Here is a 26809-nt window from a genome sequence, read left to right on the forward strand (position 1 = left end):
ATTACTGCATTTTAGGTGCATTAGTGAAAATGTATTTCACAGGTCAATTTAAAAACCTACATATATTAATATGAGTATATTGGATTGTTTCCTATATAATATTCTATTTTCTTAAATTTGTCAATTTGGGCTTTTAGCTGTGCTAATCTTCAAAATTGTACAAAAGAAAGCCAAAAAAAAACAAAGCACCAATATCGTGCAAGTGTACTTAATGTTGTGTCCCGCAAGTGCCACACGTGAGCCCCTCTCATTTCAATTTAAAAGAGTGAATGAATAATACATCGGTCATTGACTTAAAGTGCCTGTAAGAAAAACTGGGTCAGTCTCCTGTGAGGTTCCAAAACACTTGACCACAGCACATGTGATCATGTGTGCAAATGTCTCAACATCGGTGTGTAACTGGACGCCGATTACTTATATTGCACCCCTGTGATCGAATCGACCCGTGAAGACCCAAAGCAATCTAAGGTGACTTAGAAGAAGAAGAAAAAAAAAAAGACTGTGACCTCATTTAGAGTTCCTACAATCGTCTTCATGCAAGTGGCCACTTTTGTTCCTCTCGCGACTCTGTATCAGTTATGGGGGTCAGCTCGGTGGTTGTGGGCTCCTGAGGCTTGGACAGAACTGGTTTGCTGGTGTAGATGTCGTCCACTGGTAGAAGAAATGTGACTGTTTTCACTTTGACTCTGTCGGGGGGGACAAAGATGAGGAAAAGGGGTGTCACAATTTCAGAACCTGATTTTGATTGCAATGTTTTTTTTTTTATTATAATTCAGCTTTCAACCACTAGATGGCAGCATAAAAGCAGGAAGCGTTTCAAGCTTGGCCTAGTTTTTACAAATTATTATTATAGTGTCCATTTTTGGGCAAAATTATTGCTGCACATTGCATCCCACTGAACATCTTGTTACTTTTGTGATAAGAAATCTGAATTCAGCTCCTCACATCACTGTGCAGCCGTACCTAATGAAGTATCCATTACACATGCTTGCTCACCTAGTCTTTTGCACACATTCCTGAAGGGATGTCCTGTTTTTCGCTGAGGCCACGTCACTGCTGACAGAGTGATCCGGGTTGCCATTTCCTCCCCGGACCTCCTCTTGTAGACGCCCCCATCCAAAGTGGCTCAGTCGTTCCCAGGGGTCCACTATACCCTTGGTCTGTGTCATCTCAGGTGTGCTTGAGCTCCTGGAATACCTTCGAACTGTCATGACATTTTCTGAGGGGGAAAAGACATGCAAGATAGCAGTGATGGGTTGAAAGTATGTATAATTTTTTTTTTTTAAATGATGCTGGCTACCTTCACGTTCCTTAAATTGTCGCTTTAGAATGGGAGCAGATGCATTTCTCCTGAGATTCCCATATAGGTTTTCATGCTCTTCCTCTAAAACCCCTTCTTGTGTCTGCTCCTGGTCTTCTTCCCGGTCTTTTGTCAGCGCTCGGTTCTGCTCTAACTTCCTGATCTCCTCCCGCATCTCCATGATGACACGGGCCAAGGTGCGGGTTCCCTCCATGGCGCCGCTGCTGCGCTGCCAGAACCAGGGCTTCCCAAAGAGCGCGGCGGGTTCTTGATGCGGGTCGTGCCCCAGGACCTCGTGGTGCTGCCCGGCGTTTAACATGCCGCCTGTACAATCTCAGTGCGGATCTTGGCTGTGACTACATGGTGCCTATACAGCTGATCCATCTACAGGGGAACAGATCTGCCCGTCGCCCTTGGGGAGGATGTTTTATTCATCAGCACCTGGGTCCAGTTTCTGGAAAACTACACAGGGGACCTTGCACGGCACGTGGGGACCTGAATCCGCTTTGTGGTTCTGAACGCAACACAGGGACCATTTGCTATCTCTTTAGGTGTAATTTACAAAAATTATTTATGCAGTCCAGTATCAAACAGCAATTCCATGGATGGGGGTCACTTCTGGATAGCATTACCTGTTCAGAAGCAACCTGAGCCAGCCACAGTCCAAGCACACCAAAGCTGGTACAGAAAAGACTAGAACTGAAATCAGCTGATTGTGCAAAATCGCCAAATGAAGTGATGAAAATGTGTCCGACTCTGGAAAGAAGAACTGTCATAACATTAAAAATTAACAAAGCACTCTACGGTGCGATCATGACCTGCAAAACATTGACACCTGATCACTTGGATGCAGCACACTCTAGTCAAGCCAATATATTTTGGGTCACTTGCCTTTCAGTGAAAGTTTCCCTTCTCATCATTTGGATCGCAACAATTAAAAAAATCATCCATTTTCTATAAGGCTTATCATAATTCAGAAGAGTCTATCCAAACAAATACAAGCAAGTAATCACTCAATGCTAGCTCTTGAACATTAACAAAATTTTATTTAAATGTTATACATAAATTTTTAGTTTTTATCTTTTTTTTTGTGAAGTCAGCTAAACAAATATTCATATGTATATTTTATTTAAAAAAAGGGAACATTTCAAATGTTTTAAATATTAATATTTCTTATATACAATTCAAAACAGGAAATAATAACAGTAACAATGCATTTAAAAATGTTACAAAACATAACTCTGTTTTCTTTTTTTTTTCTCCCGGTTCTACTTGAAAATGGGCCTGCTGATATTTTGGGGGGGGGAAATGTTAGCGAGGATACAAATTAGCACTGTGGAGCTGCTCTACATTCAAAAACCGAGCGGACGGGCATTCAGCTCTTGACACGCTTGAGAAAATAACACATTTGGTTTCTTCGCAATAGCTTCAAATATTTTCTTATTTTTGGGGGCCGGGGGCAATTCAAACTTTCTTCTTAAAACATCAAAAATAGAACACAAAGAGAAGCTGAATGCACCTCCGGCTCGGTAAGGTCACTGAAAATAAAGGGCAAGGCTGTGGAGAGAAGGCGCATGTGTGTGCGTGTGTTTAACTTTTTTTTTTTTTTTGCTTGCCAGTTTTTCAGGGCCGTCCGTCTCTGGAGAACCAAAAATAAACAGAACCTACCGATGCATCAGCTAATGCGACGTTCAACGACAGGACAACAGACTAGCACGAGCACAGTCTCTACACACTTCTTCCTTTTCTCTTCTTCTACTATCAATTGCTGCCCTCACAAAGAACCAAAAGGGAGCATGGATTCCCGATCAGCCGTTCAGAAGGCGCTGTGGCGCTCCGTTCCTGGCTGCCTTGAGTGAGGAATCTGAATGGAAAGAATAATCACGGGAGAGTTGGAACGCTGGATTGACTTGTGTATTGCCCGTTGAAGTTCCAGGAACTTTTATTTGGACTGTCGTTCCTGGAAATGTCACAGAGGAACTTTTGGAGCATGATTGTGTTTGAAATGAAAGACCTTGCTATTTTGCTAGCATGCTAAAAAAAAAAAAGAAAAGTTCAGGGCTGTTGCTATTTTGTGCTAGGTCTTGGCTTGGTGGGCGAGGTTAGCGATGATTGAATGAACGATGGATAATTGAGACAGCAGTTCCCACAATGTTTTCTCCAAAAGTTCCATCAGGTAAAACATTTCAACACATGTTGAGATGCCAGCGAATGTTTACGATGGCAAATGAGAGCGATGACATACCGGTCTTAGACAGAGTGGAAAGAGAGCTGTTAGAGAGAGAGTTGGCGCTGGAGGAGAAAACACGTTTTTGCAGCTGCAAAGTTGGAAGAAAAAAAAAGACAGCCATGATAACCGGCAGATGATATGAGGGATGAGAAGATGCCAGGAACATCCGCAAAGTTCAAAACAACAAACCTGCTCGTTCATGATGGCGCACAGTTCGCTCAGCATGTCCCTGTAGTGAGCTCTCATCTCCTCCTGGTACTCGAGTTGGTCTTCCTTGATCAGACGCTCGTTCACATCCAACGCCTGGCCGCACGCTTCGGCAAACTGCCTGCATGCACGTCAATTATTATTATTATTTTTTTTAAAACACCGGCCATCTTGCCGTTTATCACTGAGATCTGTCCTACCTGAAAATCTCCTTCAGTAGTTTCACCTGGTTATCTGGATACTTCTTGGCATTCTTCTCCTCTAAAAAGGCCCGGGCGTAAGCCATCGGCCCCGCGTTGACCTGGATTTAAATAAATAAATAAAGATGACATGAGGCAAATCATCAACTCCAAAAACATGCAAGCTTTGGAAGACGCACTTTGGCACTGACGCTCCCCTGCAGTTTGAGCTGCAGTCGGATCATGTCCACCTCTTCCATGTTGCACAGCTGGTTGAGCTCGGAGACTTTGCGGGACATTTCGTCGATGGCCACTTCGATGGGGTTCATCTCCGTGCTTTGCTGCTCCACCACCTGGATGCGCTTTTTCAAGTACGGGAAACTGGAACTCGCTGAGTAAAAAGGCAGAGGAGCCAAATGTCAAACGATGTTTTCTGCATTAGCATCGTTAGCCTGGTCTGATTAAAAGGATCGTGTTATATTATATTTGGTACACCAAACGGAGAAAATGCTGACTCGTTAAAATGGTGCGCCTCTTGCACTGCTCCTCCACGTCGCCGTGCTTCTTCCCATAGAGCGTGAAAGGCGTTTCAAAAACAAAGCGATTGATGTTGTGATGCCTCTCAAAGTCCGTCCTTTTGTCCTGCTGTTCCTTCTCGTCAAAGTAAGGCAGCACGTACGTCACCTGGATGTACGCGAACTTTGGATCCAGGTCTTTGGGGTTGACCTAATGGAAGAAAAGAAAAACAAATAGAGACTATGAAGATCTTTGTTACCTTCCATAAATAATGACATCACTGACCTTATTGGAATCTTGGATCATTTTGACGTTATCAGCACCAAATTTGTCTGAGTAGAGTTTAAGCAGTCTCTGGGAGATCTCGGACAACCCCGTCAGCTTCGGTTCCTTGTAGATGAACTCCTTGCTCTCCTCCTCCTCAAAGAAACCCTTTCACGCATACCACCATTTTTGTTTCATTAGATTGTTACAGCACACGACCCCAGGAGGAAAATACAGGTTAAAGGTTTATTTGCCATAACTTCCGGTCTACTCTCGTTGGTAAGGAGGGGAAAAGCAATGTTTTGATTTAATGGGAGTCAACCGGAGCACAGCAAGCTTCTGACAAAGGGGGTGAGTTTATCGAGAGGTAATCGTGGCAAACGGAGAGGAGAGGAGCAACGTTAGTTCGCAAACAAACAGACGGACAAACATTGCAACACTTACCGCAATCTTCGTATAGAATATAATAAAATCAAAGGAAGAAAAGAGCAAATGGAGAAATTAAGGACACTAAACTATCTATGTGTGGAATCATTTGGAGTATTTTAAGGGCCGATCACGTAATTGCTATTGTACCTAGCTTAAAGTTGAACTTGTAATATCCCAAAACAAAACAGATTAAAAAAAAAAATATATATATATATATCACCTCACCTGGCCATAGAAAGCCACACGATAGTAGCGTCCGAATAGCCGTTTCTCAGAGTTCACCACCTCCGTCACCTTCAGGTAAGAGCGATGGATGTCGTAGTAAAGCTCTGACAGTCTCTGTGGAGAAAAATATATACATTCAAGCTATCTATCTTTATAACTCTTTAAAATAAGCAATACATCTATAAAATTTTTAATAATATTAAAACTAATAAAAACGAAATATCTTCTGAAAAACAAAACTAATAAAAAAACAACAAACTTGCTCCAAACATAATTAAAAAAAATAAAAAAAGAAGCTAATACAAAATAAAACGGATGAAAAATCCCAAACTATTAAAAGCCTGGTTTGCATTGAGCATTGAATTCAGTGGTTCTTTATATATAACTCGAGTGACTGACCACTAAATCGCCAATCTAGCTAATGATCCTACCTTGAAGTCTCGCCTCTTCTCAAAAACAACAATAACTGGTTTGTTGATGTCAGCGATGAGTTCGTGTCTCTCCGACTTCCACAGATAGTCCACGCACAGCTCCAGCTGCTCCACCAAGGTGTCCTAAGGTAGGTAGGTTTGCATTAAGACTGCTCTGTCGGACAAGTACGGACGCAACCTTGAGCTAACGCTGACCTCGGTATATGGAGTGTCTTGTGTACCCGTGTCTTCCTTCATGGCTCCTTCCTCTTTGACGTTAGGGCTGATGCACATGAAGGCCGCCCAGCCCAGAGAAAACGATGCTGCGATTGTGACAATAATGAAGAGAACGTCACGATTGAGTTCATTGAAAAAGAAAAGGCCAGACGCATACGATAACGGTTCATTATATTACAACACAACAAATATACATCTTCTTACATGATGAAACCCACAAAACAGTTGATGTCCACAATTTCGACATCAATAACCTGTCTACATGTGTTGCTCCACCATTTGTGTTCAAATATCTGATTCTTGACGCCGCGACACCAATACTAAAAGCTAGCCTACCTTTTGCGTTTTACCTTTTGTGTTAGCATTAAGCTAGTAGATTTAAATAAAGTAAAGTAAAATGTTATTGAGTAAAATGTTATTATGGACTATGAGAGCCTTGCAACTGGCTTGTTCTCCGTCCTTGGACCTGTTCATGACACTTCCTCCCATAATCCCTTGCTTGTATTATCATACCCTGACCCAATCGGTCCCCATCAGGCGCACACACTCACGGTCTTGGTCTCGGGAGGTGGTTAGTAAGGATCTACATTTAAAGACGGGACTTTCTTCGGGGGACACGCTGGATATCCGGGCCTTGTCTGCTCTCCAGTAGCCTGTTTGGTGGGAGGGGGAGGGGGGAGCAGGAGGAGCAGGACGAGCAGGTTTATATATATTTTTTTTTAATGCCCACAGGTAGGCAGCTTGTGTTCACCACATGCGTGCAGGGCTATGTCAGACATGAGGTTAAAAATGAAAAAGAATGGACACAGGGGAAGAGGTGACATGCAATATGTTAGTCTCCTAATTCTACTGGAAGTCAGCAGCAGGAATGACAGAACTTTACTAGCAAGGGGATCCATCTTCATTCTCTGTGGTGTGTTAAATCCAAACATAGCACACGTGACCCCCGCCCCCCCCCCACACACACACACCTTCTTCGCAATGACACTTGATAGGATTGCACTACCTTGCAGTAACTATGTTAGAAAGACGAGAGAAAAATGGTGGCTTGAAGTGACCATGTCTGAAGAAATGCAGTTAAAAATGAACAAAACTATTGAGACGTAGCTTTATATCGGCGAGGGTTGGACTAGAACCACCCCCAAGATGAGAGGAAAGTGGTCCATTCCATATGTTGATTTCCAAGTTGGTGTCCCAATACTTCTGTCCATACGCGGGTGAAACATGCCGCGAGAGAACTTTTGCTGGAACTTCTACTCACCCCTCCTCTTTAGCGACTCGGCAATCAGAGCAGAAATGTGGATGTAGCACATGGCGGCCTGAGGGCAACAAAAGTAAAATGATTAAAATTCTATTTCGATCATTTTGAATTGAGATCGCCCTCATTCGGGGTTCCGATTTAATCGCGGCTAGTACCTCGGAGAGATCCCCGTTGCGGACGTGGACCTTGGCCATGCTCTCCAACCAGGTGCGTCGCAACTCGGGCGTGCTGGCGTACGAGTTGGCTAAGCTGTATTGAAGGTCCACCAACATCTCCGGGTCCTTCTCGTGCTCCTTCATCTGCGCCGTGGCCATCAGCACCGTCCTGACCCGTTTGGTCAGGTCTTTGACCTCGGCCGGGAAGGGGGAATTCTGGACAAAGATCTCAAGTTGTACACGAATTTGCTAGCTGCCAGAGAAAAAAAAAATCTGAGTGGCTTCACCTTGAGTGGCGCATCTCCATTTGCAAAGTTATTTACAATAGCCAGCGACTGCTGAAATCTCGAGCCTCCAATGCCAGCATCGGCTATCAACTGACTCACTGCCTTGATCACCTAAAAGTGTGCGAGAAGAGACGTGTTTATTCACAAGCGCACTCAAAGGGGACATTAGAAATGATTTTATAGCTCCCGACCTGAAGATGAGAGCGCACTATCGACTTTCCCTTCGTAAACTCAAAGTTCTTTCTCATGACGAAATAGAGCAGCGCCGCCGCCTCCGTCTGGGTGGAGCTGGATCGATGGTTGCAGCATTTGAGGATCTCGTAGCAAAGGCAGCCGCAGAGGTCCGCCTTGCCTTGGAAGAACGCGCTGGGGAACTAACAAAGAAAAACAAAAGTCACTTGTGGTCTATTGGGGCGGAATCATGTGCTGATATTTAATGAAAACCTTTTGGACAAAGAGCCTGAGCGCAGCAAAGATGTGGCGAAGGGTGGCGGTTGATTGGTTGATTTGAAAGAAGAGCAAGTAGGTGTCCAGCACCTTCTTCATCAGTGCATTTTGTCCATCATCCAATAGCAGCTGCTTCTGAAATCACATGCAAGAGGGATTTTCAGCAAGTCTAGAAAAAACATGCCTGTTTTTCCACCAGGGGGCAGCGGTGTATCACAGACTAACTTAAACGAGGTCACGTTTGGTAATCTGTAAAAATGACACCTTTTTTTTCATCATGATAATTCAATGGGCATTGTGCTTCTCCTTCTGATGTGCTCACCTTGGCCACAAGGGGGCATCGTAAGCAAATTACAACTATGCTGACATCTTTGCTAGTTTTTCGTGTTTCAGGATGTGCAGTGTTAACAAGAAAACCAACCTTGTGATGGTGAACAAAGAGCTCAAGAACATCAAGCACAGTGAGCGCCACCTCAGTAGACAAATTAGCCTCAACATCAGTTGGACTCAGATTGTCCCCATCCTGGATCGTCCCATCTAGACGCCAAAGAAAGAGCCCGGGAATTTCATGACGCGAGTGTATTTTTATTTATTGTTTGGCAGAAATGTCTTACCGCTCTCCATCATCTGCAGCAGTTTGGGGTTGGTGAGGGCGTTCTTGCCCCGGATGATGGGCATGGTTTGGGAACGTGCCTGTCGGTGACCGTCCCCTCCGGATGAAGCCATCCTGGCGGGAAGATAAGCAGATTTGATTTGGTCAGCATTGACCAACAAATACTTTAACTGGACTATTTATTAGGAACGCCAGCACAAGTCACACAAAACAATGAGGAGCATGCGCTATACAGTTACACAAATATATAACACGGTGGTCACTTCACAGATGAATAAATACAAGAAATGTATTTTCAAGACTGTTTTTGGACAATTCAAGTCGCTTGTATCCAAACGAATCCGGTGTCATATTGGCTCAAGCGGCAAGAGGCTGGTTACCATTGTGGGAGGAGGCTTGAGGGCTGGGAGGGATGGTTAGGGACCTTCAGGGTGCCATTGGCGTGGGTGGACTGGGCCAGCTTTAGCGCCGCTGCTAGCTTCCTGTTCACGAGCCAATCACATCACAGCTAACATTAGTAGGGCTTAATGTGTGAAAACATCTGTGTAATGCAAAATCTTTTTTTTTTTTTTACTGGCAAGACTCTACAGTAATAACGTGTATTTATACGGACTCAAATATGTTAGTTGTGAGTAGAGGAGTGGGAATGCAGGGGAGAGGTGAATACCGGTTAAATCGTTTAGCGGAGCAGCTTAGTAACCGGATCCCAACAAACAGATGTTTAAAATGCACAGTGCTGCTGTTTGATGGCTGAATGAAGCCAGATCACATGCTAATGCAAAAAAAATAAATAAAAAATTGCTCTGGTCAGATGAATGGAAAAGCAAATAGAGTGCAGTGTACACACAGCATGCATGTATGTAAATGGCGACATGCCCATTTCATGCCAAAACAATCCATCAACGCAAAGCATGCAGGTGGAACATGAATATGCGCCTGTCGATAAAACGGCAATTCGCTCATCGCTTGAATTAATATCTGAACGGCAGACAGATCATTTGGCTGCAAAAGGCGCCAGTGAAATTTATCCCACGGCAACTTGAACGGGCGCCTGCTCCGAGTCAGCCGAGCATCAAACGGTGGCCGACAGCGAGGCAGACGTGCGTCGCGTCGCCCCCTTGGCCCGCTATCACAGAGGAATTTTAAGTAGCTCGCAGCCTCCCAGACAGACATCTGAGAGCCAGCTCGGTTTCCAGCTAGCTTAATGCTCTCGTGCGGTATAAGCCGCGTGTTCCCTCAACCCGCGCGGCATCGCTGAGAGTTAATTTAATTAGGGGAGGTGGAACCGGATGATGGAGTGGCTCGCTTCCAATAGGCTCGCAGAAAAAACAAATATAGCGAGGGGTGGGGGGGGTGGGGGCAACCCCCATGGCATGCTTGCCAAATACTCCACACGCCACAATATCCAGCTGTGCTTCACACACAACAGCGAGACGGCCCCTCCCCGTTTTCATCGCTCTCGTCTCGAGTGTGCGCACGCATACGTGGCGCACATTAGCTTCACCTGTGGTTGTACACGCTCCATGAATAATACATGCTCCAGTCGTCATGCGTGTAGATGTTGACTTAACGTGTGCGCTGTGCTTGCGATCAAAAAAAAGAAGGCGTACCTGGCGATGTGGCGTTTGCCCATGAACCTGAAGTGCTGCAGACAGAGCCTAAAGAAAAGAAAGGCACAAAAACACAACGCTTCAAAAACTGAACACATTCCTCAGCGACCCTCGTTTGCATTTTCCCAATTAGTGCGCCACACTCTGGCCGCATAATCCAACTCTTGTTACTTTTGTCCGAGTGCCCTCGACAATGAAAAGAAGAGAGGGGCTTACTCTAATATTTTAAAGAAGTCTGAGATCTCTTGGTGGATGGCCCGGTGCCAGTAGGAAACCAGCACATCTGAAAATAAAATCAATAAATATATATATTTTTAAATAAAAACATAAAATACAAATAAAAAAAGACAAGATAGTCTTGGACTTTTTTCGGCTCGTGAATAATCAGCGCTTGGTCTTTCCCGTTCACCTTCAGAGATAGTTTTCATGATGTGTAGGAAGCACATGAGAAGGCTGCGAGTCTCGGCCTGGTCCAGTTTGTCGCAGCGGGAGCCGTAGCCGATGAGCGACTGGGGACGAGCAAACTGAGCGCACGAGAGGAGGAATCACAAATTGTCAACGGCAAAAGATGGAGAAAAAAAAAAAATCATCTGAAGCATTTCTCACCTTCTCACATGCATCCATCTTCTCACTGTTCCTGTCACTGTTGCTTGGGTTGGAGTCGACACTGATCAGGGAGCCCCGAGAGTCGGCCTGGTTGCCCGGAGCAACTGTCAGTGCTGACAAAGCTAGTGGGAGAGCGTAGAGGAGGCTTGAGTGACCTCATTCACACATTTTTTTTTTTTTTACTCGAGGCGCACACTACCTGTAATGGAGTTGAGCACCTCTTTCGAGAAGGAAACATCCACCGAGTTGCCGTGGCAAGTAACGGGGAGTGTGCCACCGGCCACGCCTCCGCCGACGCTCAGGTCGTCTCGAGAGCCCTGCGAGTCAGCAGATGGGCTTCATTTAAGTGAACCTTTCAGATTTGCTTTCAGAATGGAAGTGTCCTTTACCTGATCGCTGGAGGTCAAATAAATGGGGAAAAGGTCCCTGAGGAAGAAGCGAGGCATGTTGTCCAGAATCAGACCATACAGAGGCAGGTAAAGTGATGCGATTCTTGCCTGCTTCTCCTGCAAACAATCATGAGAAGAACACACCAACTGTGATTTTTTTTTTCTCCCCATATTTGTCATACGAGCTGTTTTTTTTTGGTTACCTTGGTGGCATAGCGAGCATCCAGAGAGTGTTTGGCCATGAGGGTCTTGAGAGTGGCCAAAGCCAGGTGCCTGAGGTCCTGCTCGTCCTGCAAGGCCAGTCCCAGTTCTCGTAATAACAGGCCCGTGAGAAAGTGCTTCCTGCAGAACTCTCCGGTCAAGTTGTACTCTGGCACCGAGGCTGGAATACACCAAGCACATTTTTATTCATTATTATTTCATTTTATAATGTTTTGGACACACAAACAAGAGTGTACATATTTACCATGAGTACTTTGTGGCTCTGGGGATGCATGGTCTGATATGGAGACATATGTCAACAAAGAGGTGACAAGGTAGGGGGGGGGGGACAAATTGTTAACATAACAGACGGATGATAGGGAGGGGCGTGATTTTGAACCCAAATGGAAAATGGCTCCGTCTATTACCTGTGATGCGAGCGGAGGGCAGGGGCAGGCTGAGGGGGATGTAGTGCTCGTGGTTGCACACTTCTCTCAGAAACTCAAATTTCAACTCGCACAACATCTGAGGAACACATGAAAAGATGAGACTTGTAACACAAAGAGAACTTTGTTGTTGTTTGTTTTTCGAGATTTGACCTTGCTGTCAGTTGCAGTGATCATGTTGATGTAGTTGCGGATTAATTTGAAGGTGAAACCTCGGTCCATCAGAGTGAAGCAACGCTGCAGCGACGAAATTCATAGAGTCATGTAGTCGAAGAATTTTTGGGGTTTGTAAAAAGAAGAAAAAAAAAAAACATTTATACACGACAATCATTCTGGGTGTGTTGACAAGCGATGAATGGAGTCAAATCCCACCTTAACGAAAGCCGCCACCGCCGAGTTGGCGCTGCGCGACTCCTCCGCCAGGTCTTTGTACTTCCAGAAGATATGTTCTGACACCTTTTCCACCAGAGTCTCCACACGGCTCTGATAGGATGACGGGAAACGCTGCGGCCTGGGCAGCTGGCGCAAATAAACGGAATATCACCCAACGCTGGCGTAACACATCATATCACTACGCCACGACTTACCTTGACTTTATCTCCATCAACCAAATGTTGGGCCATGGACTTGACGATGAGTTCAAAGAAGAACCAAGAGAACTGGAAAGAGATTGCCGTCCGTCCATTTATATTTCAAAATGCACCTGCTGAAGCTTCAAGCGACTTACCTTCAAGACATTCTTAACCGCTGCTTGCTCGTTGCTCTGCAGGTCAAAGGTCATGCCTTTCGCTAACTCCTCATGCACCGTCCTGAAGCCGTGGGCTTCTGATTTGAACACGTACTACACAAACAAACACAAAGTTAAAAACAATCAAATGTATGTGAGCTAATAATCAATCGAGTCAGGCGGTTTGAGAAGTGTGTCGCATTCCCCCCCGTGAATAGCGGCTCACTCCATTCACGCTACAGTGAACTACACCCCTCTCCATCCTTTCCTTTTCACAGAGAGGACACACACAGAGAAGTGAATGTCGTGCCAATCTGTTACCACGGCAACTCCACTTCCATTTAGCGCCGCGAGCCCTCCCGCCATTTGTCTCTGCCACAAGCTCGTCCAAGTTCCGCAGCGTTTTTACGACACTGCGGCCAACATGAAACGGCTCTTGTGGTTCCTCTTGCTCGCCGGGCTAATTCCTTTTCTGATCTCACCCCCCTCCCCTCCCGCCCCCTCCCGACCTCAAAACAAACAAGCCTTGTGTTTCTCATTGAGATGTCTCTATGCCCCACTCAATTAGTTTCTCTTCTTCTTCTTCCTCCGCATGCGTGTTTGCATACTTCTCCTGGCGCGTGGCCGCCGGCACTCGCCTGCCGGCACCTACACAGCAAATATCTGCACATGCAAACACGTAAAGCCCCTATTCCCTCCCTGTGTGTATTTTTCCTTTCTGCAAATCAAACAGTCTGCAAAGTCGTTCCGCAGCCTGGTGGAAATCGAAAGCTATCGTCAAGTGATCTCAACGTGTGAGGCACACCTGCTCCCGAGGTGTGCATCCTACAAGCGAGCCTTACCTTAATATAAGAGTGGAGATAGTGATCAAGGTTTTCCTCGTGGCACTTGGAAACAATGTGAACCAGCACTCTGGAAATAAAAATAACAAAATAAAATAATGCCCCATCAGATGGCACTGTTTGTCTTTCATATTGAGCACAGACAATTTGAATGAAAAATGGTTGAGAAAAAAAAAGAGCCAGAAATGAATCAACTCTGCCTAGATACAAATTGTGGCTGTAGCAAAAAACTGTTTTTCTTTTGTGTTGTGTGCATGTGTGCCTATTCTTCTCAGCTGCCTATAAGGAGTATACAATTCTGCCTAGCAACAAGGGCATATGGACAGGAAACAGAATCTGGAAAAATTTGAGATATTTTCAGGATATTTTTGGAATATTTTCCACAAAATGGGGATTTTCCTAACCTGGCATTTTTGTTCATCAATTTAAAAAAAAGAAAAAAACAGTAAGATGTTAAAAATTGGTGTGTACACTTGGAAACGTGACTACAAGATGCCTGTAGTGACAATGATTACCTGGTGGTGGCAGTAGTGACCTCATCATTGTCATTCTGGGTCAGGACCTTGAAGAGCTGGTTGAAAAGCACTGGCAGAAATCTGATGATCACTGGGATTCTCTCCATGCTGAGGAGACCCTGGAAGAGGGCGGAAAAGGAAAACAAGAACAAAGGAGGATAAAATAAATATAGCTCATAAATCGCTCGGAGGAGGAAAGTCTGTCACACTGTAATGTTTCACTGATTAGATGTGGAACAGTTTGACTTTTTTTTTTTTCCTCCAACCTTCAGGCAGTTGAGGAAGTTGGAGGTAGGAGGTAGCGAGAGGTCCAGCTCTCTTTTCTGGCACTGCTGGAAGAAGCGGTTCAGGTGGGGGTCCTAGGGCCAAGAAGAAAAGAATGCAGGAGAATCAGTTCCAAGTTAGAAGCTGGACTCGTTCCATTTTAAGTAACTACAAACTCGTACTGTATATTTCCAACTCAAGAGCATCATATATTAGCAAAGCATATGTGGTTCAACTTGGCTCCGAAAAAACATTTGGGTCTGCAATATGCAAGTTAAGAGACATTCAAATGCTACCTGAGTGTACACAGTTGACACGACATTAGTTGAGACTTTGAAGATGGCCTTTGCCCCATCGACCCATTTTACATCAGCTCCATTCTGGAAATGCAGAAAACAAAAGATTTCCAATAATTACTAGGGAACATTTCTGTAGGTGAAATTAGGGGAAAAAAAAAAAAAAGCTCTGATACTACAACAACGATACTTTAAAGGGGGACGTTAAGTCAAATGATTTCTAGCTTATAAACGCAAATTGGTGTGCCGATAAGTAATGTTCGTTAATATTGGCTATACCTTGGTGTTGTTGGCCTCTTTGATGGCTAAGTAACCAGGAGGCAGGTTACTGGAGACCGAGATGTTGAACTCCTGAGATGACAGACGACCTTCTTTGAGGAGAGGCAGCCAAGAGTAGCCCACTTAAGAATCATAAACACAACACACGATGCATTATAGTAAAATGCTAACACGGTAACCCCATATGCTACACGCTAACGAAGCTCACCGGGGGTCTCCAGGGCTTCTTTCCTCTTAGCGTTGGTCTTAGCGTTGATGTCACATGTGACATGGTAAAATGAGAAAAGCAAATGGTGCTTTTCGTGGAGTTGGGTGGGGAGTTCAATCTTCACCTGCGTTGGCAGAGATGAAACACTTGTTTGGTGCTCTTGCTGAAAACGTGATTATTTTCCATGTAAGGAGCCCACCTCATCGTAAAAGTCAGGATTTTGAGAGTGATGGAGTACAGTGGAACAGGCTGATGGGGTGAACACCGGACCCCCCGGCTTGCCGTAAATGCACTGGGGAGCCAAGCATAACAACGTTCAGATGTATTTTTTTATGGCAAAGCGAAAATACCGACTTGTTTTGGAGAATGTGTTACCTTTAAAGGTTTGGCCGGTTCCTCGTCCGAACTGCGGAACTCCACGTAGACGGCAAGATTACGAGCCTGTACACAAAAAGAGCAATGTAACGTTAAATAATGGGCTAATAAACGTCTTGGCAGAAGACAACTCACCACCTGGATATAACTAAACAAAATAGGCGAAGGACTTTCAGTGGAATGCAGCTATTCAAATAATTTAGCAGGCAACATTTTGCTTGAACCAAATGTCTTTTCTAAATCAAGGTTTCTCCAAATGTGGTCTGTGGACCACTGGTGGTCCCCCCAAAAACAGAAGTGGTCCGCAATCGATAACGAATTTTTGATAATCGATTAATCACAGCTGTTTTTTCTTTGTTAGAACATTTCTCTAGTCACAATACAAAGGGAACTCCAAGGATGGTGAGCGTGATGATGACAACCGCTTTACCTTGGCGAAGCTCTTCTGGCTGTCATATTTGAGATGCTTGGGGTAAACGTAGATGTGGTTCTTGTAGACACGGTACGGCTGAGCGAACTTGGTGGTGTCCTGGATGAACTCCTCCACCTCGACCGTGGGTTGCTGTTTGCCGAGATCCTCAAAGGGCTTGACGGGGACGTAGGAGGACGTCACGCAGTCTAGAAAGCACAAATATGACTCGTGAAGAAAGAGTTATGTATGATGCTTGAGTGGTCAAGCATACTTGGAAGCTCCAAAGGAACATAGTCCACTGTGATGTCCAGAGTCCCGGGAATGGTCTGCAGCTTGCTGGTCTTCTCGGCCCTGATTGGATGAAGATGTTGTAAGAATTGATGTTGTTTTGTAGAAGAGTGACCGTGATGGTTACCTTCTGTATTCTGACACTAGCTTTATCAGGTCTTCTGTGGAAATTTTGTTACTCTCTTGTTTGAAGAGCGGTGAGAAACGAGATTCTCTGTCGAGTGCCCCCTGGTTGTCCTTGAAAAGTGACCTGTTGTAAAAAAGCAGGTATCAATTTAAGAAATTATTTTTAAATTTTAAATGATAAAGTTAGAACAGATTGTGTATCATATTTTATGCTTCATTGGCAAAAAGCCACAAGGGGGCAGTCTAACAGTACAATTTAATAGTAAGCAAAGAAGAGTTTCACAAATAAGTGACTTAGTAAGGTACATTAACGAAAGACCACTGGTTCACATTTGCAAATTTCGTTTCCAATTTCTTTTCTCCATGTATTTTTTAATATATAGCTTCAACCTAGCATTTGAACTTTTTTTTTTTTTTTAAATAATTGTTGAATGTCTGGTTTGCTGCTACTGACCTGACGGACCAAGCAAACGGCATTCGGTACTTTCCTAATTTCCCACAGAACTGCTTGTTGGATTTTAAAATCTTCTGGACAATCTGCACAGAAAAAAAAACCTCACATCTGTTTCATGAAAACTATATTGATGCAAAATAATAATAATGCAATTTCTTACCTTGCTGGAGTCTGTGTTTTTGATGTACGGCTCAGTGCCGCAAGCAATATTTCCCATCAGCACCTTCTCTACTCTGGCCACCATCACGATATCCGTGTGAGGGTTGGTCACCGAGAATATTGCCTACAATGACATCTCGTTAACGTCCGTGTATGAATGAACACACTTTGGACGTGATACCTGTTTGGGAAAGCACAGCCAGTTTTCCAGGTCCAAGCTTAGATGACATTCTCCCGCCTTCTTCTCCCCGGGAGCGCACACGCCGTTCTCCTGAGCTCCAGAAGCACTTCCTCCGAACATCTGACGCACTGCCTCGTGGTTGAGGTCCACGTGGAAGTCAGCAGAAACCTTCCTGCCGTCTCGGATGTCCAACAGTGTTAACGACACGAAGAACGGCTCGATCTGGCCGAACCAACAAATAACAAGAATTAATTTTATTTATATAAAAAAAGAAAAGGGTCGATGTCATTCCAATTCCTTACGTTGGTGACAGGGCCAGTTTCATTCTCATTGATGCAGCCCTGCAGCATGAAGTTCAGCGATCGACACGTCACCATGAACCTTCTGCCTAGTTTCTCCTCAAAAGGACGCACGGTGGAGTTGTCGCTCGATGAATGCTCCGCCCGCGGGCTCCTCAGGACCTGCAGTGCAAGGAAATTGGCCTTTACATTAGGTACACCTAATATCCACTGTCTTGTTATCTCATTGTCTAATAATTTGTATAATGGGAATATATTAATAGCATAGGTAAAATTATACGTACAGGAGTGTCAGGGTCAAGCGAGAAGAGATTCAACCTCTCCTCCCTCCGGGCGCAACGAATTCCCTCATCTGTCTCTGAGACGTACTGCACAAAAGAAGACGACATATGATAATTATATGACGGGAACCCCAAAACCGCATGACTTGTGCACGCTCGAAAATAGACGGGCGCTTCGAAGATCAGCACCGTGAATGTTGGATTGAAGGGAGAGCGCTTGTTGAAAATAAAAACAATTGGTCAGCGTTCATGTTTGTGTAGTCAATACTTGAGAAAATATAACCATAAAAATGATTGAATGAATATAATCAAAAAATTATATTAATAAAAAAATCTTGTAACATCATTTTCAAATAATTGTTGATGTATTTCTCATAGCAACCCTAATATATATGTATAGGGGTGGAAAAAAAGAATCAACCTTAGCTAGCTCGGGATTGATGCCATTTTCCGTCGTATCTTCGTTCTCAGGCAAACAACCATCGCTCAGCGACATGTCAAACACATCTGAAGGAGGAATAACAAATATTTGAATTCTGTAAATCAGCTTTAGCAGCACAGTAAGCAGAAATAGGGATACATACATCAAACTCGGGATTAAATAGGATTTTGGAAACTATAAAGCAGTCAAATGTAATCTTTATGGCCATGCGCCATTTCTTTCACGCTGAAAATAATTAACAAGCTAATTCACAGACTTAAAGATCAGTGGCTCATAAAAGTTGCTGACATCAGCGTTTACAAGTCTCACCCTGGCGATGGTCGGACAGGTCCAGACTCTTGCGGTCCGGAGCCGGCCCGTCGTGCGGCGTGATCTGCAAGATGCGAGTCAAGGTGCTGATCCACTCTTCCATGTCCTGCTCACTCTCCGCGGCCAGCACGAAGTATGTGACCTCGTTCATCTTCAGCTCAAAGGCGTGCTTCCTCAAACGATTATTCTGCGCGGATCATTTTACGTCATTCAAATTGGACGGCTCCGATGAGTCAAATTTGGGAGCACACCTGCACAACACCGGTACACGAATCGAGGAATATGCAGCCTTTGGGTTCCTTGGAGATCTTCTCGTCTTTGTAGAAGTTCATGATGTAGGAGTTGTCGGTCAGCTGGGTCAGTTGAAAATATCTTCGCTTGAAGGACTGTGCAATGATAGGAAATGTCAATACACAATGAAAGGGCTCAAATCAGTATATTTTTGTATTAACCCATTCGCTGCCGTTGACGGCTATATCCGTCAAGGGTCCATTTTAACTGGGATGGCAGTAATCAGGAAGTATGTTGCCGTCCTCACCCGGACAGTGATGCTATTGTTGACGGTGCTGTTAAAGTTGCCCTTGTAGAGCCAACCCGAGCGAAACACACCGATCCCTCCCCCTCCTCCTCCACCTCCTCCTTTGGACGAGGACAGGGAAGTGGTGTCCTGCAAAAGACAAACACGCCCACACATAAAGTACATCCTCTCGTCTCGAATATCAATAGAAGAGAAGGAGACATCCTCGACCGGGCCGTTTGTCAAATGACGTGCGTAAACGATGAGGAGGTTCACTTCTCCATGGGAGTGCTTTTCAACAGCTTGACGATAAACTGATTTGAGCGTCATAAAGCCAGGATGTTCAACACATTAATGCATTTGAGAAAAAAATTATCCATTACCAACCTCATCTTTGTCCACGTCTTCATAGTCAATCTCAAAAGAATGGGATGGCAGCTTCTCAGCTTTGTATAATTTCCTACGACAAGGCCAAAGGAGACCATATTGAGAAAAAATGTGCAAGAATTCTGGTGATTATACAATTAATCCACTCTGTGGCTCCACGGAGTCAACAATAGATAAGCCCCGCCTCTTTTGTTTTGGTTTGCGCGTGCGGAAATGTCGAGCAGGATCCTGGCTCATGACTCCGTTGGCGGAAAGACACTTTGCTGAAGGTCACGTGGTGGGGACAGCTGTCGAAAATAACCGCCGCAGTCGGCGCATTTGTGGTGATTGCGGAGTGACGCAGGAATGCTTCCTGATTGGCGGATGGACGTTGCTGCAGTCCAACGCACCACAAGCGTACAGTAGTTGCATATTCCTGCTGGCCAAGTGTTTATACTCCATTTCACTTAACTCCATGTACAAACAGTGGAGTTTATTTTTCTATACATGTTTGGCTTTTGTTTACACAAAGTTTGCTTTAGACCACTGGATACTGACATCTGAGGAAACTGACAGTTTTACCAGTGGAATGTCATCAATCTAAATCAGCTTGAATCAACAAAATGTAATGACTGACTTAAATAAAATTAAATAAATTAAAAAATATATACATATCTGGTTTGACTAAAACATTTTTTATATTTTATATTCTGGCATCCAGTGTAATTTTAAGGATAGACTTTATAAGGCCTTGTGTAGGAAAGTCCAACAGTCTGCACCTGTTGGACTTAATAGGCCTGAGAAATACTTTTTTTTCCCAGAGAGGCAGTGTTCTGTTTATTTTTTAATAACCCCATTAGTGTCATCCACCAAAATGCACATAATGACTTCAGGCCAGCAGAGAAACTAACTGAAGGCATTAACATCTGTCTCGCACGGCTTTAAATGCACTTCCGGTTAGTTCAGAGGTCATGTGAACTGACACCGGCAACCCATGGGATAAAAAAGAGAACATTCCTGTGGTTTGAATCGCTGGACTGTTTTGGATCAGTCCCATCTAGGACCCAACAGCCCCCCATAGCCATGAAGCATTGCTTTGTCCTTCCGCTCTCTGACTCCTTTTTTATTTATTTTTTAACTCAACAACCACCGCCGCCATCTTGTTCTCCTTCAATGCGTTTCAGGTTAATGTTGTTATTACCTTGGCAGCAGGCGGTAGTCTCCAGCGTAGTCATCATACTTGAACTGGACCACATTCAGATCTGAGTTGTAATACTTGCAGGCCTGGGGGAGAGGATGGATGGACTTCATTGACTACACGCAGCTAAGATACAGTAAACATACAACATAACCCCCCCAAAAAAATAAGAAACACAAACACAGTCGACATCTGACCTGTCTGACCAGCAGACATTCAGCCTGAAGCTCTGCGCCTTCAGGAACAGCTGACCTGAGAGTGCGTCTCTCTTGGGGCACTGTGGATACCTGCAGGGATGATAAGAACAGTGAAGAGACGCATCACCATGGCAACAGACATTGCCGTTGGATTACTAGTTACTTAGTAACACATTAAAGGCATCTCTGTACTTTCACTCTCTTCAAGCTGGCATGCCACTTGTATATATACACTACAAGGGGATTTCCTCTCACTTCCTTTGAAAGTTATCCTATGATCTGATAAAGTCAAAACCCTGAATGCACGTGCATGTACACTTACTGTGAAATCATTGTCAGGAAACAGCAGTAGCTCTCTAAGAGGGTCTTGCTTGAGCTCCGCTCCCACTTCCGAGATGACGGCCTCGTAGTCGAGCGGATCAATCAGCTTGGGCTTCTCTTGCTGCGAAAACACATAACGCCAAAAAGACATTAGCTGTCTGAACACAAACGGTGCAGCAACGCATGTAGACAGACAACAAAACAATGCCTATTTTTTTTTTTTTATCCTCTGCATTTATCGACTAATATTCCTGCAGCTCAGTGAGTCATTTAGTCGCGAAACTCTTCTTGGTGTGAGTCTTGGAATTTACATAAGTATTGTCTGCCTTTTGCAATGACTGATTTGAATGCAGCCACAGTGAAAACATTGGAGGCAGTCAATTATCCATATGCACAACACAATCTGATTATTCTGGGGAGGAAAGTCATGATCTCAACATTTCCTGTGTGGTGCTGTGACATCATGAGGACCTAAAAACAGCACGCAGGAAGAACACGAGTGGCTATTACCGCTGAAGGCGAACTGCTGGGGCACACCCCAAAGTACTTGATGACACTGAGGCCAAGGAAGATATCTTCGCTGTACTTAATCTACCCATGATATGGTTGGAATTTCCTCACTGTACAAAAATACTTGTCCTACTTGCACACAGCAAACCACTCTGACGCAAAACCGACAGTGACACAAATATTCACAGAATGATTTCTTTCCATTTGAATCATTATGGTTATGGTGTCACATAGTGCGAAGAAAAGATGAATGAACGGTTGCAGATGTCCACAACAAAACTGTGTGTAATACTCAGTGAGTCAGACAAAAAGATTTCTTCAATGTGTTCAAAAGATTACAGACCATCGCTTCTGTAATCTGCAAAAAAAAAAAAAAAAAGCAGAAGACCACAGAAGGCTGGAGGAGACGGTAGCCAGAAAGTTAGAGGAAGCAGAAGAAGTCTCTAGTTTGTTTGACATGTGTGGAGTAGTGACAACACGAATTTCTACTTTAATGGTCCAAACAGGAACCAAGATCATCTAAAGTTCACTGAAGGTATCCTAAATGTTATGCTAACGCTAATGTACAATACCAGGATCAAAAATCAATAAGCTTCTTTTAGCTGTCTGCATCTATTTATTTTAATTTTTTTTTTTTTAGTCTGGCTAATTCATCCAACATTCATCTGAGTGTTCCGATTTTTCAATATTCCAAGAGCATTATAGACTTAATGACATTCATTTTAACATCGAGAAGCACCTTTTATGAGCACTCGCTTCCATATAATCAGAAGAACAGTGTCTCTCTGGTTACTATGACAACAGTGGATCGCCTACTTCTGTTCTACAAAATTGGTGAGCCAGCCTGGACACGGTGCGTTAGCATTAGCATGGCTAGCATCATACAATTAGAAATGATTCATGTACTCACTAAAATTATTGGCCAAAATGCATGTAAGAATTAAAGTACACTTGGAGAGAAAATTGTTCCTTACTGGTACTTCAATTATTTAAAAAATATATATTATTCAATTATGATAAAAAATTTAAAAAATCCTGCCAACCACCCATGTTTGGGTTGACTCTGACAAAGATTTAAGATGCCATAACAAAAAAGAGCTTTAGTAAATTAGTCTTAAAAAGATCACTTTACCTCAAGCAATTTAAGTCTTGGAAGTGCTGATCTAAACACATTTTGTAAAATATTCCAGATTATTTAAGTACACAATGTGGAATTTTGCGCTGATTTTACATTTTACACAACACCTGTCACAGAATGTGATTTGGAGAACAGCTGCCTGTTATGTAAGCATCAGTGATATCCACACAGTTGGATTTGCTTATTATTTAAAAAAATATATTCTCTGTAGCTTCCGATTACAAAAATTGAGCTGAATTAAATGCAGTCTACACACATGGAACTGAACTACTCAGTCACATCATTGGCAGCAGCTCTTGTGAAGAAAGTGAAGAAAAAAAAACATAGAAGAGGTAGATATCAGGGAATATATTATTAAATACATACAATACTCAACCTGGTGAAATCCGACTTCACGCGTTTACTCTTGATTTTCCTCCTTAGGGTAATTTTGCTCCTTAAACTCATTATGAAGACGAAATAATCCAAATGGTAGAAGCGAAATGTAAAAAAAAAAAACTAAGCTTAAAGAAATATACTACTCAACTAAACAAACATCGCATGTGTTTTATCACAAGCAGAACTGTCTCCACGTTATGTGTCAGCGCACGTGGACGTAGAGGAAGTTGTTACAACTGCGCACACACACACACACAAAGTTCCAAATTTGCCGGCAAATGAGATTTCAACCAAGATGGTAGACAAACACCGACTTAAATCCTTATTAGCATTATCAATAGGTTCATCAGCAAAAAAAAAATTCTTATAAAAGCAATATAAGGTGGAGAAAAAAAAAATCAGTAAAATGAGAATTATTCTTTCTGCTCAGCGATGGTTGGGCAGAGTCATACAGCATTTGTGCACATACAAATAAGCACTTCCTCTGATAAAACCTCAGAGCAGAAGAATAGTCAGAGGAAACGAGAATGGAACAGTTGACGTGTTACATAGACTCAAAGCAGAGAGACCAATTAAAGTCGTTTTCTGTCCTCATGTAATGAATAAGTTAATGGTCTCCTATTGAACATCAGAATCCTCCATTTTCTTCCAACTAACTTCTTTCTCTATCTCATCAAACTTTTTTGATTCCCTTGTCAGCTTTACTCCCTTGCTCGCCACCCTATTAACCTTTCCACGTCTTTGCTCGGCCTCCCGCGGTTGCCTCCCCCTCCCACTTAGAAGACTGATGATGCTGTCGACAAAGTACAGCTGTGAGGATGGCGCATAGAAATGCCGTGACTTGCAGCTCAGGGATTCCCCACAGAGGAACTGGCAAACAAGGGGAGCATTTTCAACGTTGCAGACGGCCAAGAATGGAGACATTGGAGGGGAACCAAAACGTATATTCCTGGTGGTCTGGTGTCATTCTCGAGTATATTTATTATTGGCTGCTAAAGGAAGGAGGTGTTAGGAGACGTGTCTGGAGTAGAAGAGCGGAGGTACACAAGATGGATGGGGAGAAGAGAGAGGAAGTCAAAAGGCACGAGCCATCTGCTTTCGATCATTACATCAAAGCTTTATAGAAGAAAAATGATCTTACTTTGTCAATTTGAGTGTTTCCTTCAGTTCCACAACATGAAACAATATATTAAATGTTGGAAATGAGAAACAGAGGCTGTATGATCATGGCAAAGTTTTTTTTTTTTTACATTGCAAGAAGTCTAATTTTATTTTCAGATTTGAACATGGTTCAAAACCTGGAAAAACTCCTGAACTAACCTCATCATATGTGTCAGCTACCCTCAACTCCTTGTTTTTGCATTTTTTAAATTCTGGCGTTCCTCAGGGTTCACTGCTGAAGCCTCTGTCTTTTCAGAGATGTCATTCTGTAAAAATAAATATCTAGTCTGTACTAAGAGCTGACTTTTCGGTGCTATTCAGCATTCTTTTGACATCTATTCTTAAGGCTGATGTAAGAATTGGTTTACATTGTTTTGGGGTTATGAAAATATTATGACAACACCTCATTCTTGGATCCCTTGCAAAATGTTGAGTCAAGGTACTTGCTACCTTCTACTGCAGCATCGTCATGAAAGCCCCACTCATACTCTGATATCTTGCAGAATGTAATAATAATAAAAAAAAAGATTTGCAAATATAAAACATCAACTCCAGTTTACAACAGAGACCAGAGAAGGGAACAAAGACGTGAAAGGTTTATGGTGGGAAAGCAAGAAACAAGAGAAGAAACTGAGTGTAAAAATCACACTGTGCCAAAACTTGAACATTTTTCCACTGGACTTGCAGAAACCTGGGTCCTGCTTGGGGTGAAAAGAAAAATCAGGCCAACACGAGTGGTTCCAGACAGATACCTCACACGTGGCTGACATACAAGCATTGTACTGAAAAGTTGTTTAGGAACATTCAGCTTAATGTAATCCGATCGTTGATTGCTCGACGCAATTGCTGCTGTGTGCATTTATTTATTCATTCAGTCAGTTAAATCATCTTCTTCTCCATATGTTGGGAAAGGAGAGTGTTCCCACAGAGAGCAAATTCCTAATGTATGACCCTCACTCTCCACCCCTCATTTCCGTCCTCCCCATTATACCTCTTAGCTGTGAGGGGCTACAACCCACAAATGGTTTCAAAAATATCAATCTATAGAATTGAATTACGATAGAGAGGACAATCGTTTATCACGAGGGTTACGTTCCAGAAACCGTGAAGCAATTTTTCTATATTTTAGGGCATATTGACCCCGCCTCACAATCACATACCCTAAAAAGAAAAATTTGATCAGGACTGGGATGAATATTTCAAAAAATGATAATTGTACTTCTACTGGTTATTTAAATGAATGGATTTTTGCAGAATACCAATCCAAAATATGCATACGAATAGAATCCTCCTGTTCTACATGGTAGTACCTATGACTTTGAATGTGTGTGGCTTCAAAAGGCGGGGCCTGGCCTGTTGACTGTTAGCTTGCGAAGTTAATTTACAAGTTTAGTACCTGGGCATCATTTGTGGCAGCCAAAGTGCTTGTTACATGTTTATTTTGTTAGCATTTGTTCAATAAAGCAATTGAAAATGCATTTTTGAACCACCTGTCGAGGAATGACAGTCGTTTTTACTCGCGGTTAGCTAGGCTACATTGAATTAGCTAACAATTACCTCATAAATTTCACATTATCTTATTTTTTCTAAGTAAGAAAGGAGAAAATTTTAGACATTCAGTTTTGAAAGGACTCGTGATATGTCCCAAAAAATCATCCAGCTGAAATGAGCAATATACGATTGAAAATTCCAAAAACGACCACAAATTGGACACATGACAAAAATGGATTCTGACAATGATTACTGTACACGCTACTGTTCCACCCACACATGTATTATGCAGAGGTGAATCGGTACTGGTTACCATGACAATGATGGTCAGAGGTGAGCTGGCAGTTGTGTAGCCTTCCAGGGTGGGTGTTGCAGCAGCATCCATTGACGCTTGGTCCAGCCGAGTACACATGTAACCGCAGTCTGCCCCACCCACTGAGCGTAGAAGTAGGACCACACTGGCAGAGCAGCCCATAATAACCCCTCGATGCTGACACCAAGTGATGGGCAAGTGTCACCTGTTGCCGTGTCTTGTCCCGATCAAGTCCAAAAGCAGCCGCTGGTCCAGCCAGTGGTGCGGAGCCTTTGCGTTCAAAGCCTGTCAAGTAGCGGAGGCTCCATCCCCGACTAAGCCGCCTGCAACCTTTCCGCTACCCCCCCTGCTCCGGATTCCGGTTCTTCCCGTGGCTCTGAGTGAGAATACACACAGCCAGCCTTGGCGTCGTCCCTCCCTATCTTCCCCTCTCTCTCTCTCTTTCTCACTCCCTCACACACACATTGACTGCATCTGTGAACAGTCCAAACCAGCCCAGCCCAGCCCAGCCCAGCTCGCCCAGAATAATGGCAGAATGCAATAAGCGTCAGATGACCAGAAGCAGCTGCTACAATACACAAAAAAACAGCATCACTTTTCCCTCCCTGTCATTCTGCTGCACTTTCTTTGATTATTCTCTCTTTCCCAATCCCACCACTCCTTCCAGTTCCCCTGACTGCGCCTTTGCAGAAACCATTGGTGGTGCCGCAGTGATGATAACACGCCCTTTTGCTGCAGACTGAGCGTTTT

At 43.6% G+C, this 26809-nt stretch overlaps 2 protein-coding genes and 1 long non-coding RNA gene across 6 annotated transcripts; 1 reads left to right on the top strand and 2 right to left on the bottom strand.

Annotated features, from left to right (window-relative positions):
- Positions 1–85: 85 nt before the first annotated feature.
- Positions 86–1619, bottom strand: LOC133155032 (uncharacterized). 2 transcript variants are annotated; one of them, XM_061279979.1, is made up of 3 exons: positions 1301–1619; positions 997–1219; positions 86–686 (listed from the first exon to the last, which is right to left on the bottom strand). In XM_061279979.1, the coding sequence occupies exons 1-3, from the start codon at positions 1617–1619 to the stop codon at positions 533–535; spliced, it is 696 nt and encodes a 231-aa protein (XP_061135963.1). In that variant the 3' UTR covers positions 86–532. The 2 variants fall into 2 exon arrangements, with proteins under 2 accessions (XP_061135963.1, XP_061135962.1); XM_061279978.1 differs by having other exon boundaries at positions 997–1619.
- On the top strand, positions 1124–2850 carry LOC133155033 (uncharacterized). The gene is made up of 2 exons (XR_009714564.1): positions 1124–1262; positions 1437–2850. It is a non-coding gene; the product is annotated as an uncharacterized LOC133155033 (long non-coding RNA).
- LOC133155027 (dedicator of cytokinesis protein 10-like) lies at positions 2327–26716 on the bottom strand. Of its 3 annotated transcripts, XM_061279968.1 has the most exons (57): positions 26060–26714; positions 21070–21189; positions 20748–20837; positions 20554–20636; positions 19374–19446; positions 19008–19136; positions 18721–18855; positions 18470–18656; positions 18140–18225; positions 17722–17805; positions 17441–17599; positions 17139–17360; positions 16959–17081; positions 16799–16881; positions 16346–16468; positions 16202–16281; positions 15949–16136; positions 15519–15584; positions 15343–15435; positions 15144–15267; positions 14936–15057; positions 14657–14740; positions 14363–14455; positions 14097–14215; positions 13582–13651; positions 12740–12853; positions 12600–12671; positions 12385–12531; positions 12166–12249; positions 11995–12091; positions 11832–11864; positions 11569–11747; positions 11366–11482; positions 11176–11293; positions 10977–11098; positions 10780–10894; positions 10587–10653; positions 10371–10418; positions 9141–9242; positions 8762–8874; positions 8569–8684; positions 8145–8282; positions 7892–8074; positions 7701–7811; positions 7414–7629; positions 7259–7316; positions 6549–6650; positions 5977–6083; positions 5782–5904; positions 5351–5464; positions 4718–4864; positions 4432–4642; positions 4117–4307; positions 3938–4038; positions 3720–3858; positions 3546–3618; positions 2327–3164 (listed from the first exon to the last, which is right to left on the bottom strand). In XM_061279968.1, the coding sequence occupies exons 1-57, from the start codon at positions 26219–26221 to the stop codon at positions 3109–3111; spliced, it is 6612 nt and encodes a 2203-aa protein (XP_061135952.1). In that variant the 5' UTR covers positions 26222–26714; the 3' UTR covers positions 2327–3108. The 3 variants fall into 3 exon arrangements, with proteins under 3 accessions (XP_061135952.1, XP_061135954.1, XP_061135953.1); XM_061279970.1 differs by lacking the exon at positions 6549–6650 and having other exon boundaries at positions 26060–26716; XM_061279969.1 differs by lacking the exon at positions 3546–3618 and having other exon boundaries at positions 26060–26712.
- Between the last annotated feature and the right edge of the window lie 93 nt (positions 26717–26809).

This window comes from Syngnathus typhle, linkage group LG6 (assembly GCF_033458585.1).
Source record: "Syngnathus typhle isolate RoL2023-S1 ecotype Sweden linkage group LG6, RoL_Styp_1.0, whole genome shotgun sequence".
In the NCBI taxonomy this organism is placed as follows: Eukaryota; Metazoa; Chordata; class Actinopteri; order Syngnathiformes; family Syngnathidae; genus Syngnathus; species Syngnathus typhle.

Excerpts from the sequence above, each read along its gene's own strand:
- LOC133155032 (XM_061279978.1), bottom strand. The coding sequence starts at position 1,619 with ATGTTAAACGCCGGGCAGCACCACGAGGTCCTGGGGCACGACCCGCAT. Across the intron at positions 687-996 it reads GAATGTGTGCAAAAGACTAG|AGTCAAAGTGAAAACAGTCA; the intron begins GTGAGCAAGCAT and ends CCCCCCCGACAG.
- LOC133155027 (XM_061279968.1), bottom strand. The coding sequence starts at position 26,221 with ATGGGCTGCTCTGCCAGTGTGGTCCTACTTCTACGCTCAGTGGGTGGG. Across the intron at positions 18,226-18,469 it reads CCTGTCCGACCATCGCCAGG|ATGTGTTTGACATGTCGCTG; the intron begins GTGAGACTTGTA and ends TTCCTCCTTCAG. Across the intron at positions 17,600-17,721 it reads CGCTTGACCCTGACACTCCT|GTCCTGAGGAGCCCGCGGGC; the intron begins GTACGTATAATT and ends CTTGCACTGCAG.